At 37.9% G+C, this 14303-nt stretch overlaps 1 protein-coding gene across 16 annotated transcripts in view; it reads left to right on the top strand.

Moving 5' to 3' along the window:
- dtnbb (dystrobrevin, beta b) overlaps positions 1-14303 on the top strand; it is a 91386-nt gene that overhangs the window by 36254 nt on the left and 40829 nt on the right. For 5 of the 16 annotated variants that reach the window (XR_002455902.3, XM_021467185.3, XM_021467184.3 and 2 more), the window contains exon 11: positions 11164-11238. Coding sequence is in view for 4 of the 5 variants with exons in the window: in XM_021467185.3 (XP_021322860.1) it covers positions 11164-11238 (75 nt within the window). In the remaining variant the exon portion in view is untranslated. 16 annotated transcript variants of the gene reach the window in all.

Genomic DNA, 14303 nt, shown 5'->3' with positions numbered 1-14303 from the left:
TACCTGGGGTAAAGACTTTCCTCCAACCTGGAGATGGCAAACCACCGTTTTCCGGTGGAGCACCATGGCCTCGGACTTGGAGGTGCTTATTCTAATTAGTGATGGGTCGTTCTTGAATGATTTGTTAATTTTGAACGAATTTTTAATATGACTCAGGAACTATGAGTCCTCTCAGGGAGTGATTCTTTAATCCGAGCGTGTGCACATTTGTGCAGGAGGTATCGTTCATGTCAAGTCTTTGTGTCATTCATCGCGGAAAGACAGAAGCCAATTATTTGAGTTTAGAGCCGTAAAAAGAGTTGATCCGTTCATTTCTTGAGTCCTCTATCGGGTTTGAGTCATTCGTTCCTCACGGGCCAATCATATGCGTTTAGAGCCGGAAAAAGAATTGATTCGTTCAACTCTCGAGTCCTCTATTGGGTTTGAGTCGTTCTGTCACGTGATGAACAAACGACTCAAGAACCAGAAGACTCGAAAGGTGAACTAATTATCATGGCTCCTATCGGCTCAGACTGTGTACATTGGTTAAGACTATATGGGACTGTCAGTGTAACGTGAGCGAACCACTGTTTGTTTGAAATGACTCGAAAAAAGATTCGTTCATCTCGATAAACGAGACTCAAAGATCCGAGTCAGTAAAATGATCCAAACTTTCCATCATTAACTTTTATCCCAGTCACATCACACTCAACAGCAATCACTTAATTTAATATTTTGCAATATCTTTAATAATAAAAAAGAAAAAATTAATCTATGGTTCTTATTATTTTTTTTCATTTTAAATTTTAATATTTACCAAACCTTATTTGGATTAAAGTGCACTTATTAATCATACAAAATAAAGTCAAAAGGATTGTGTTATTTTTAATTTGATTTTTATTTTAATTTAAAATTTCCAATCATTATCAAATGCATATTTTGTTTCTTTTATTCGGTTTAATCATTGTAAATTAATGCAATGTAGCTGAAATTAACAATAAATGTCTGTTGATCGCCACATTTACCTAAGACAAAAAAAGTTTTACAAAATGCATTCTCAGAAGCAGAGGTATAAACTGACTGGAAGAGAGGTCATGCTTTGATAAGTTGGAGCTGAGACGGGATACGAGATGCTCCATATTTCTCCAGCTCGGCCTCTGTGAAAGCACTCACTGCACTGTAATTAACCAGAGGAGAAGGAGGCTGTGAGCGGCCCTTGATGTAATTCATTTGACCTCATAAAAAAAGATGAGAGCGTGATTTTTGCCTTTCACTCCGCTTTGGGCAGTACATCAGGATGAATAAATCTACACCCGTAGCACGTCTGTCATCTAAGACTCGTCAGTCTCTGGCTTTGAATCTAGAGGAGTTTGCTAATCAAAGTTTAGAAGATAGTTTCATCCTGGTTAGATCTGCTTGACAAATTTGAGTCAATGAAGATTAGAAAAGCATTTGAGGTTCAATTGAGAGCTGAGGATACTGTGGCCCCGCTTCTACCCTGTAATAACATACGATTTCTGTGATCTGATAGTTAGCAGAGAAATTTTTTTACATTTGCACTTGTGCTCAAAAGTGTCTCATGTGACCTTTCTTCTTATTTGTGAACCCTGGATCACAAAACCAGTTATTAGGGTCAAGTTTTGGAAATTGAGAGCAGAGAGACCAATAAATTGGCCTTCCATTGATGTGTGATTTGTTCGGGTGAGACAATATTTAGTCGAGATACAACCATTTGAAAATCTGGAGGTTAAAAAAAATCTAAATAATGAGAAAGCTGCCCTTAAAGCTGTTTAAATTAAGTGATTAACAAAGTATATTACTTGTCAGATATTACTTTTGATATATTTACATTAGGAAATTTACTAAATGTGTTCATGGTACATGACCTTTCCTTAATATTCTAATGACTTTTTTAAAAATCTAACTAGTACATACAGTTGAAACCAGAAGTTTACATACACTGAATAAAAGGGCACATAACCATTTTAAAAAGTCAGTTGTTAATGTGCATAAACTTTTTTCTCTTTTAGGTAAGTTAGGATTATCACATTTGTTTCTGATATGCTTAATAGCAGAATAATGAGAGAGAGATTTTTTAGAAATTATGCTCAGATGATGGTGTCAATGTTTTGCACGTTTCTGATTGGCTAATTGACAACATTCAAGTTAATTGGAGGCACAACTGTAAAATAGTATTTAAGGAAAACCTCAAACACACTGCTTCCTTGTGTGACAACATGGAAAAATCAGCAAACCAGAATCAAACAAAAAAAGCCAGATTAAAATTTGCTAAATTACACTGGGAAAATGAATACTTTTTGAAGACATGTCCTGTGGTCTGATTGAACTAAGATTGAACTGTTTGGCCATAATGACCAGTGTTACATTTGGAGGACAAAGAGGAAAGCTTACAAGCCTAGGAACACCATCCCAACTGTGAAGTATGAGGGCGGCAGCATCATGTTGTTGGGCTGTTTTGCTGCAGGAGGGACTGGTCCACTTCACAGGATAGATAGCATCATGAAGAAAGAACATTATGTAGAAATACTGAAGCAACATCTCAAGACATCAGCCAGGAAATTAAAACTTTACCACAAATGGGTCTTCCAAACAGATCATGACCCTAAGCATACTGCCAAATTAGTTAAAATGTACTTTAAGGACAACAGAGTGAATGTTCTGGAGTGGCCATCACAAAGCCCTGATCTCAGTCCTATATAAAATTTCTGGGCAGAGTTGAAAAAGCTTGTGCGAGCAAGATAGCCTACAAATCTGACTCAGTTACACCAATTCTGTCAGGAGGAATGGGCCAACATTCCTTCAAACTATTGTGAGAATTCTCTCATTATTCTGGCATTTATCAAAGGTAAATCATTTAGGTATTCATAACAGACCTAAAATAGTAAACATTTAGTAAGATTTAGCACCAGACATTTTTAAAAAATCGATATGTTCCTTTTTTTAGAGTGTGTGTAAACCTCTGGTTTCAACTGTACATACACGCTGTTTAAATATTTAAATTTTTTTTTTTCCGAATAAACTGTCATCATAGTTTAGAAAATATATTTTTATTAGAAACTGAGAAAAGCACAAATGACAGGGCATGTCAAATCTTCTCCATGGCCTCAAATACTCCTCAGGCCTGAGATTTGAATGTATAGCACAGGGGTGTCCATACTCGGTCCTTGAGGGCCAGTGTCCTCAAAGTTTCAAACTTCCTTTAACACACTTGCTTGTAAGTTTTAGTGTACCTAGAAAGAGCCTGATTAGCTGGTTCAGGTGTGTTTAATTGCAGTTGTAACTAAAATATGCAAGAATTTAAACCTCACTCCTGAAGCCTCAAGAGGTGTACTAGCGACTGATTGCAGGTTTTAGCATTAGGTGGTACCCCTGTCAGAAATCTGAATCCTGTTCAGAGTGGTGCAAGTAGCACTGCAGGAGTTAAAGTGGTGCCGTGACCCGGGAGTAAGACTTCAATGCTGGAGATGCCAATACAAATTCTACTCTGGGCAAGTACGTTCAGAGCTGTTATAGGAGCTAATGGTTAGTTATATAAACTTAGTTCTAGGAACTACGTAGAGACCTGCCTGGTTCGCCTAGAACCTCAATTTTCTCCTTGGGTTATTTTCCAGGCTGCAGGATTTTCCTGGATAGGAGTGAAGCTTCAATTCAATTCAATTTAATTTAATTTAATTTAATTTAATTTAATTTAATTTAATTTAATTTAATTTAATTTAATTTAATTTAATTTAATTTATTTTATTTTAATTTAATTTAATTTAATTTAATTTAATTTAATTTAATTTATAACAAAATAATACATGTTTAGTAAAGTGTGTTTGTGTATTAAGATTTTGTTGTTGTGTATTAAGTTTAGAGGGTTGAGTGTAATTAGGATATTTAGGAGGATTTGTGCAGATAAACATCCAAGAGTAACCCTAGAGACTGCTGTCTTTCACATTTTAGTTCAATACCCAATCATTGATCATTGTTGAATGTAGTAAGAAGCAACATGTCGACATAAGTTGGTTGAAACTATCGTAAGAGCACGTACAAAAGAAAACAAACAAAACACATTATAAATAAACCTTGAAACAAACACACATAAAAGCCATAAACAAATATTTAAAAAATCTAATATGTAAAACAAACTCAATACAATGAAAACACATTGAAATAAAACAAAATAAAAGTAACAAGAAGACTAAATACTGTAAATATATAAATACCAAGAGCTAAATCCTAAATTCTGAAAAGCTTAGGGCCCTATCATACACCCGGCGCAATAAAAGACGCAAGATGTGCAATTTGTTGCTATTTTCAGACCAGTGCAACCCTAATTTTCACATTTTGCACCTTGTTTAAATAGTAAATCCATTTGTGCCACTTTGAGGACTCATGAGTGTTCTGGTCTAAAAAGTAGGTGTGTTAAGGTGCATTGTTGGCACGTTGCTATTTTGAGGAACTAAAATAAACCGTGCCATTGACCAATTGAAACCTGGTCTAAAGTCCAGCACAGAATGCATTAGCTATGCGCCTATGCAGGTCCAAACACTTGCACATTGCTTAATACACACAGGATGTACAGCAATACACACATTTCTTTACATTTGAAAGAAAAAATGAAGGGATTAAAATGTTAGAAAAAGTATTATTTTCTACATAAATATAAAAACCACTAACTAGTGGCTTTTTTCAGTTTATTCAAGACAATTTGCATTTGTATAATATTATTATTTTTAGGAGATTATTTATAAAATGCATATTTACATTTTGTTTAAATAAAAACAAGCTTAGATTTGTCCACCTGTCAGGTTTTTTACCACATGGGGCATAAAAATAGAAGTTGTGTTTGCATATAGCTCAGTTTTTTGACCACACTTCATTATCATTGTTGGTTTGCTGGAAATCAGAACTGAATTTAGAAATAGCTTTGAAACAAGTCTTTGAGTTCAACAAACAAAATTAAATATGTAGGCTAATGGATGTCTTCAGTGGAGTGCGTGCAACACCGTTTCCATGAAAGTAAAGGAGTAGAGTAAAAGTAAAGTAAAGAGGAAGTAAAGAGGCCAAATGGAGGAGGCTCAGTCTTTATCTTGGCTGCAGATGCTCTGTATAACTGTTTTCTTGCTAGTGAAATGTTTAGTTTTTCCACTTACAAAGTCCACCATGTAAATAGCAAATGCGCCATGGCGCGAAGCAACTGACTCTTAAAGGTAATGGGAGATGGTTTAATGCACATTATGCTCGAAACACAATCCTTAACTCATAAAGAGAATAAGCACAACCCTGATAGAGCATGCAGGGTGCAAAATGGATTTTCTTTCATCCTTAAAATAGCAAAAGTGAATTTGGACATGCCTTTAGTGCTTTTACGCCATGTGCTTTAGACCAGCAGTTCCCAACAGGGGGGTCCTGGCCCACAAGGGGGCCCCAGTGAGCTCTGTGGGGGGTCACATCATATTTAATTTTTTTTTAGCAGTGGATAATTAGGAGAACTATCAAGTTGCTTTAGTTTATTTCATCCCCTGACTGATCAAAAAAATTGACAAATTTGTAACTCACTGATTTACCTTCAGCAGCTAATAGTAAGCATACTGGACCCAGGTGAGGAAGCCCCAAGCATTTTGAGTCGCAGCGCTAGCAATACTGGAAACACGAAGTGCAGGAAATACCAATATAGTTACTTAAACTATGGTTTCATTGCATTTCTCGAGGCAAAGTTGCTAACGAATGCGAGGCAGTCCAAATTATTAAAGAGCCCATATTATACATGAAATAGGGTCATATCCTGGTTGTAAGGGTCTCCAACAACAGTCTAATATGCATGCAAGGTCAAAAAACACTTTCATGGTCTTATAATCTGCATTTATTTTTAGCTAATTATCCCAGCGACTCCTGTATGAATCGTCCAGTGATTCATTTGCTCCCAAACCCCTCCTTAGCGCGGAGCTAATCTGCGCTGATTGGACCGATGACAGTCTGTCGCGATTGGTCGACTGCCTTCAGTCAGAGAGGGAAATGGCCAATAGCTAATCAGCAATTTAAAAAGTAATCACAGTTCATACACGCTCGATAGTGTAGACGTGGATTTTAGCTGCCACACTATGGCGAGTGGATAGTGCCACGGATAACCGAACAAAGGAGACAGTCGTGTACTCGCCATACCACACACACACAAAAACACACGAACACCTCCGGATGACAACGCTCCCGCTTCCGCCCGCACCCGCCAGGTTTTAGCCTGAGAACCCGCTCCGTTTTCTGCCCGCCGCGCCCGGTCCCGCTAGAGCGGAGAACACAACCAAAAATCACCCAGTATACAGTCCAGACAGCCAAGCTGTCTGTATAAACACACACACACAGCACAAAGCACACAAAGCTCGTTCGTTCGTTCGCTCTCTCTCTCTCTCTCTCTCGCTCTCTCTCATACGCGCGCGTGCGCACTAACACACACACAAGCACCAAGCAGACTCTCTCTTTCTAATTCGCATAGCAATATCCGTGATATTGCTAGACAGCCCGCTCCCGTCCCAAATTAAACCCGTTACCGACCGCTCCCGGTCTTTATTCGGAAATTTATTCCCGCGGCTGTCCCCACGCCAGATTTCTGCGGCGCGGGAATAAATTTCCGAATAAATCGCGGGAGCAAAACTCTAGCACGGAGCTCCATAAACAAACAGCACGCGTCGCGTTTTTAACGTGACTTTGCACGCGATAAGAGAATATATCCAGTCAACCTGATACAGTACACGCGGTTACAAGTAACAAATCACAACTAAATACATTTGCAAGCTAGAGTAAACGAGGCAACAACTTTAACCGCACGTACTTACACTTGAGAAATGGAAGAAACCCATCCTGACGTCCATCAGTTACTCTTTACTGATCCTTCCTTTAACAAACTCAGATGAAGTATTCTTTGTAGCATGTAGCTTCCAGAAGTTTCCAACTGCTTGGTTATAATGCTGATGTTTCATCTTTGGGTAGAGACTCAATATATCCATCTGCAGTGTTACTTCAATCGACCGGCATGTTTGTGTGCGTGTGTTTGTGGGTGTGCGTGTGTTTGTGGGTGTGTGTGTGTGTCTGGGTTTCTGCGTCAGAGGGCGGGGCCTCAGGTTTGAAATCTGCCGGGTTTGCGCGTGCACGTGAATAACTTGGTTTCGTTCGTACGTCATGGCGAAACACCTAATGAGTCGGTATCAAGGCGACTCGTTTGAAGCACTATGAGTCGACTCTTTTATAGATGAATCAACCGTTTTAAACACTGTATTCTTACAGATTTAAGCCTTAGCTGGATACTTCACTTCACTTAGAGCTGTGTTACACACTACATGGAGGGGAATTTTCAAAAACCCATAATATGGGCTCTTTAAGACATTTGCAGACGACTCATCTCCAATACTGTGACAAGCCTAGAGCATTTTTTTACCACAAGGAATAAAGACTTATGTTGTTTAGTTTCAAATGGCCTACGAATGTTTTGCTTTTCTATTTTACATTAGGCTATTATTTGTGCATGAACATATTTAGACAAAGTAATAAACATACCGTTTGTTTGAAAACAACATTTTTTGTCATCCGTACTGCAAACTTGTATTAGCGATAAGATCATTAAATGTGGCCTTACAATAGTTTCCGAGGAAAAAGGGGGTCTCAGGCAAAAAAGGGTTTGGAGCCACTGCTTTAGACTTTGCGTCTAGATCGTTAAAACAGAGCCCTTAGTGTCAAGTACTGAAATGTTTGGCACGTGCTATATTCGCTTAAGCCATTAAATTTCAAAGTAATTTCCATCATCGTTACACAAACTCAAATTAAATATGACAAATACCATACCAAAATTTAAAACAAATTAAAACTAATTTAAATATTATAGAGCATTTAAAAAATAGTAAACATTAATCACTAAAAGCAATTTCTATGCCTGAAACCCATTCTCAGTTCAGTAAATACGGCTGATTATCTTCTGCATTAAATGTACTATTTGAGCTACTTACACACACCATGCCTTTGCTGTCTTTTATCCATGCTGCATTCACACATCACTGCCAAAATGTCATTAGGATTCGATGATGTCATTTGCCGGAAATGACCTTTGCGAAGTTGTCCCATTTAGCATCCATCTATTTCCTTCCACATTGTAGATAATCACAATTTTTGACACACAACTAAATGGCTGCGTGTCTGCGTCAGCCAAACTTCATAATTGACTTGAAAAATGTGTGGAAAAGGTTGTAGGAAGCACGTCTTAGCTGTCCAAACCAGTCCTATTACACAGAACTAGTTCTGTCAAACCGCCAAAATAGTCACAATTAGCTTTGTGCTTTAAGTATTAGACTATTGTTTCTGCGTAGGCTATGCTCAATATTGTAATTGTGTTGTAAATGAAGCTCAGTCCTGCTAAAATAACCTGATTGTTTGCTCAGGATTATGACTAATGTAGGAGGCTGAGACAGATCAGAAAAATTTAAATGTTCTCAGGGAGAAATAAAGCGTCTATTTCTGAGCAGCTGAGTGTGTGTGCGACTAAACGGTGGAGCCTGAAGGCTGGAAAAGAGAGAGAGAGAAAGCGTGTGTCTGGATCGTCAGCGTGTCACGTGACTGTCAGGTTTCCGTGGAGACAGCAGCAGTGTTGTGCATTGAGATGCTCCTTCAGCTGAGCACAGAGCAGGACAGGCAGCTGGACGGAGCGGTCACCGTTTGCGTCTCACCGCTTCACAGACGGCCACTCTTTGCTTTGCAGGAGGTGAGTGAGCTATTGCTTACAAAAGAAGCGCTTTGGGATTGTCAACATTGTCTTTTGGGGGTTTTAACCTGCAGTTTTAGTCAACATCTATAGCATGTGTTGGATCACTTTGCTTGATGCTGGTAACTATTTCATTTTGAGGTCTCGGGAGCATGACAGACGCAGATCGAATCGCAATATAATGATGTTCCAAAAGTCGAGGGATGCTGGCAGCCTCAGGGAACATTAACATTAGGACGTCTCAGTAATGCAAATGCACAGACTCTCTGAACTATGAAAACGCCGTCCTTTGGATGTTCCCTTTCATTCGAAGAGATTGTGTTTTTGAGATAAAAGATTTCAGATTTGAGCAGCGTTCATGGTCAATTGTATTTAAATTAAAATTGAAATCCTAAAAAAAATCACAGAAAAGTTTTGGACATTTTTAGAGTGAATATTGATTTTTGTAGTTGTGATGAAGATTTATTTAACTTTGTAATTGTTGAATGATTGCCCTTTAGTCATGAAATAATAATGGATAATTCCATTAAACTGATCACTCTTTTAGGATTACCTAAGAGTAAAACAAGGACGGGAATATTCAGTAGGTCTGTTTTTTGTGTGTGGGTCAAAGTATCAGAATAGTAAAAGTCGAATGCAGCCTTTTTTATGTGTGTCCATTAGATTGTGTGTTTAATTTATCCAGTAACTTACTGTAAATCAAATACAGCAAAAATAATGTTTACATTTAAAGCACCATTTATCTTGCTGTATATATATATTTACGGAATTGTGTATTTTTACTGTAAAATATACAGTCATTTTCACATAAAATCTTACAAATACAGTTACATACTGCAGCACTGTTCTACAGTAAAATACAGCTCATATTACAGTTAAATACTGTGTAATTTACAAAAAAAATTTAATTTACAGGGTTTACAGAAGACAGCATCATCAAATAGTTGTCATTTTAAATCTTTAGACTTTGCTGCTATCATTTAGACCACTAGGTTTGACATATTTGTTAGAATAAAGTTTTGAAATAATTTAAAATGAATAAAAAAATTATCAATTAATCACTTGAAGATATTTGAATACGTACAGGTCGTATGTTGTTTAATTTTCACATAAATATAGCTGTTATGCTAAATGATGGAATATTATTTCAGCCATTTTTCACGTTGTTTTAGCAAATGTTTTTTAAAATATTAAACAAAACTCCTGCATTCAAACTGTTTTCTATTTTCCTAAATTGAATTTGGTGCTTTCACCAAAAACAGACATCTTGTCTTTGACCCATGTATATAACCAAGCTATTTAATGAAGTGGTATTTTATCTGATTCTATAAAAGTATGAATTGTATTTTTAGAAATAAATAAGTACCCCTAAAGTCCTAAACAGTGGGACCTTAACAGATTGAATATATAAAAATAATGAATAATACATTTATGTCAGAATTAGTAGCCGCCCGGAATTATAAGACCCCATGTTTGTTTCTTTTCGCCCAATTTCTGTTTAACAGAGAGCAGATTTTTTCTACACATTTCTAAACATAATAGTTTTAGTAACTCATTTCTAATAACTGATTTATTTTATCTTTGCCATGATGACAGTAAATTATATTTGACTAGATGTTTTTTAGGACACTTCTATACAGCTTAAAGTGACATTTAAAGGTTTATCTAGGACTAGGTTAATTAGGTTAACTAGGCATGTTAGGGTAATTAGGCAACTCATTGTATAACGATTGTTTGTTCTGTAGTCTATCAAAAATATATATATATCTTAAAGGAGTTAATAATTTTGACCTTAAAATGGCTTTAAAAAAATTAAAAATTGCTTTTATTCTAGCTAAAATAAAACAAATAAGACTTTCTCCAGAAGAAAAAATATTATCAGACATACTGTGAACATTTCCTTTCTCTGTTAAACATCATTTGGGAAATATTTTTAAAAAATAATAATTCAAAAGAGGGCTAATAATTCTGACTTCAACTGTATATATAATCTCAGTTTGTCCTAAAATAGTTCTAAATATCCATGCAAATATTTTCATAGCATTAATAAATGCAAAACATCTTTAAAATAACCTTTTGAAAGAAAAACCTATTAGATGTGTAGATCACGACTGGTATCCGTCGAGTCCAGAAGGATCCTGTAGCACTGTTTTCTCCCATAAATTACCTTCAACCTTCAGTCAACCCCTCCAGTTTGTCCCAACCTTCTCAGATTTCTCCAGCTTTAATTAGAATTCCTCAGAACGCTCTTGTCATCTTGTTAACTTAATTAAGTTTGGGCAAATAGCATTAAATTATAACGTGCATCTGGAAGGCGATTATGATGAGGAAGTTTTATGCACAGTCAAACGGTGTAACATCGCTTTTTGATGTCCACTTGTGCGTTCAGAAAGCTCAGAGTGGCAGTGCTTGACTCAGACTCTGTGATTTTGCAGTCAGCTGAGGCCACTGGCCGACAACATGAGCGATACCGTTCTTATTTCCTCCGGGACGCCAACGCCTTCAAAAAGGTAAGCGTTCCACACAGGCTTCTTTCTGACTGCATGCTGATTGTGTGTGTTGTGAGAGTGTGTGTTTAAGCTCCTCCACTTAAGCCTGTTATGTAAAATGACTTGTTTTGAAATTATGCTGCGCGCGGATGAGTAGAAGATTGTGGCTTTTTTCTTTGGGCGGAATGTTTATTGCATCGCTGCAGAATTAGGTTGAATGTTTGCCTTTCAAAGGCAGATGACTAAAAGCATTGAATCGAGAAATTGGCCTGCTGTCTCCGAACCCTCTGCGCTTTCCCGGGCTGGGCTGCAGCCCAAGGTGATCCGGAAGATAAACTCTGATGGAACGAGAGCCTTATCTTGTAAATAGAGTTGGTCAGGTTGGCTTTTTTCCTTGTTGGGGCTGTTGACACAAATGCTCAGGTTCCCCAGACAAATGTGCTTGATTATAGACAGTTAACAACAGCTTTTCTGGAGTTTAAGGGTTAGTTTAGAGCAAAATTTAAAGTCTGTCATGCCTATTTACCTTCATATCATTTCAGATCTTCAGGACTCTCATTCTGTTATAAAACACAAAAGGATATTTTGGGCAGAATGTTCATGCTGCTCATTTTCACAGATGATATAAAGTCTGTCTTGTCAGCTAAGGAAGGAAACTGAGGCTACAATTTGCACAGGCTCACCAAAATTGGACAATAGAAGATTAGAAAAATGTGCCTGGTCTGATAAGGCTGATTTTCTGCTGCAACATTCGGATGGTAGGGTCAGAATTTAACCTCAACAACATGAAAGCAGCTGTGGTGGTGTAATGGTGTGGGGGATATTTTCTTGGCACACTTTGGGCCAATTAGTACCAATTGAGCTTTGTGTCAAAGCCACAGCCTACCTGATTATTGTTGCTGACCATGTCCATCCCTTTATGACCACAGTGTACCCATCTTCTGATGGCTACTTCCGGTAGAATGACGCAATATGTCATATAACTTGAATCATCTCAGACTGGTTTCTTGAACATGACAATGAGTTCACTGTACTCAAATGGCCTCCACCGTCACCAGATCTCAATCCAATAGAGCACCATTGGGATGTGGTGGAATTGGAGATTCCCATCATGGATGTGCAGCCGACAAATATGCAGCGACTGCGTGATGCTAGGCAAAAGGGGGTCCAACTCGGTACCTAATAAAGTTTCCGGTAGTGTATGTTTTAAAACAAACACACAGTATTTACACTGGCTATATTTAAGTGCTATATGACCAGCAGTGCATCCGCTACAGCTCAATAGTACAGGGTGACGAGGAAAAAAAATCAGCTGGACCAAAAACAAAAACTTGCTTTGTTGTGTCCAGATTGATCTCACATGGTGCGATTAGCCCCATAGGGATCTATTGTTTCAGGCATTTGTCTATTGAATTGGACCTTTAGTTTTAGTTATTTCAATTCTAAACTAAATTAAATTGGAGACTTCCGGTATGCTTTGTGGAGACTAGATGCAGTTGGAAGTCACTTAGTGAACATTCGTGTATTTTTTCAATTAATCTCAGTTATCTTTGTATGCAATGCTGCATCACATCTAAACGTAAAAATGTGAAAATCAGGACAAAATATCGCTAAAATGTTGGCTGCAAGAGGAGGCAAGCAGGCCGCTGATGCTAACGCATCGCAGAGGGAGGATGAGCTAACGCCTGCTTTTCTGAAGGAGAAAATTATGACCACCATTCACGCGGAAGTGTCAACATAACGAACTGAATTCTTATCCGAGCTTCGTTGTGCCTTGTCCATGCTGCAATCAACATTTTCACTACAAGCTCTGAAGATTGTGGATATTGAAACCGCACCTAATGACTCGGACGGCTGCTTGACAGCGATTGAGGCACTGTGCAACCCACTAAAATGAAACTAAATTAAAATAGAAAACAGAAAAAAAAAAAAAATTTTAATGTATTAATTTGTTAGTTAACATTTATTTTAAAGGGCATGACTTCCTCATAGCATGACTTCTTTAACATCTTTTTCTTACTACAGAAGTCAGTGGCTACTTCTTTCCAATATTCTTCAATACATATGTACAGTTGAAGTCAGAATTATTAGTCCCCCTGTTTATTTTTCCCCAATTTCTGTTTAACAGTGAGAAGATTTTTACAACACATTTATAATAACAGATTTATCTGTGCCATGATGACAGTAAATAATATTTTACTAGATCATTTTCAAGACACTTCTATACAGCTTAAAGTGACATTTAGAGTGCTTTCACACCTACACTTTTGTTTTGGAATGTATCTCGTTTGCCCAGTTAGCGCGGTTCGTTTGGCATATGTGAACAGGGCAATCGCGCTCTGTTCTGCACCAAAGTAATCGCTCCGAGATCGCTTGAATGAGGTGGTCTCGGCTCGATTGAAACGAACCCTGGAGCGGTCATATCACAGTGTTTTATGGATATGTAATAGGCTTACGGCTATATGAAGAGAGAATTATGAGTTTGGCGGGAAGTTTCGCGAGTCTCCGGATGCCCGCAAACGAGTGATGATCTCCCGGTAATCTCGCGTCTCCCTCCCGGTCCTCAAATAGACATCGTCGCGCACCCTTCTCAGCCCTCCCCACCGCATCTCTCCTCAGACACGTAGCACGCGCGCACCTTGTCAATCACCACCAAACCACCACCTCTCCTGACAGCTGAGCGGGACGCTGCAAAATAAACCCTGACACTCTGACCAATGTGAGGAGAGTTTACTCGCACATGACTTGTTTTAGCTCTTTGTTTCGATTAGAAACTTTGCAGTTTGAAAGAGAACCGCTCCAAGAGCAAAGAGCAACAATGTAACAATTGTAATCGCTGTTTCGGAACAACTGAATCGATTCACAGGTGTGAAAGCACCCAAAAGGCTTAAGTAGGTTAATCGGGTTAACCAGGCAGTTTAGCATAATTAGGCAAGTTATTGTGTAATGATGGTTTGTTCTTTAGTCTATCAAAAGTATATATAGCTTCAAGGGGCGATAGTTTTGACCTTAAAATGGCTTTTAAAAACTTAAAAACTGCTTTTATTCTAGCTGAAATAAAACAAATAAGACTTTCTCCAGAAGAA

The sequence above is a fragment of the Danio rerio genome, chromosome 17 (genome assembly GCF_049306965.1).
Source record: "Danio rerio strain Tuebingen ecotype United States chromosome 17, GRCz12tu, whole genome shotgun sequence".
Classification (NCBI taxonomy): Eukaryota; Metazoa; Chordata; class Actinopteri; order Cypriniformes; family Danionidae; genus Danio; species Danio rerio.
The sequence above is the reverse complement of the archived record's forward strand: the minus strand, read 5'-3'. Positions and strand labels throughout refer to the sequence as shown.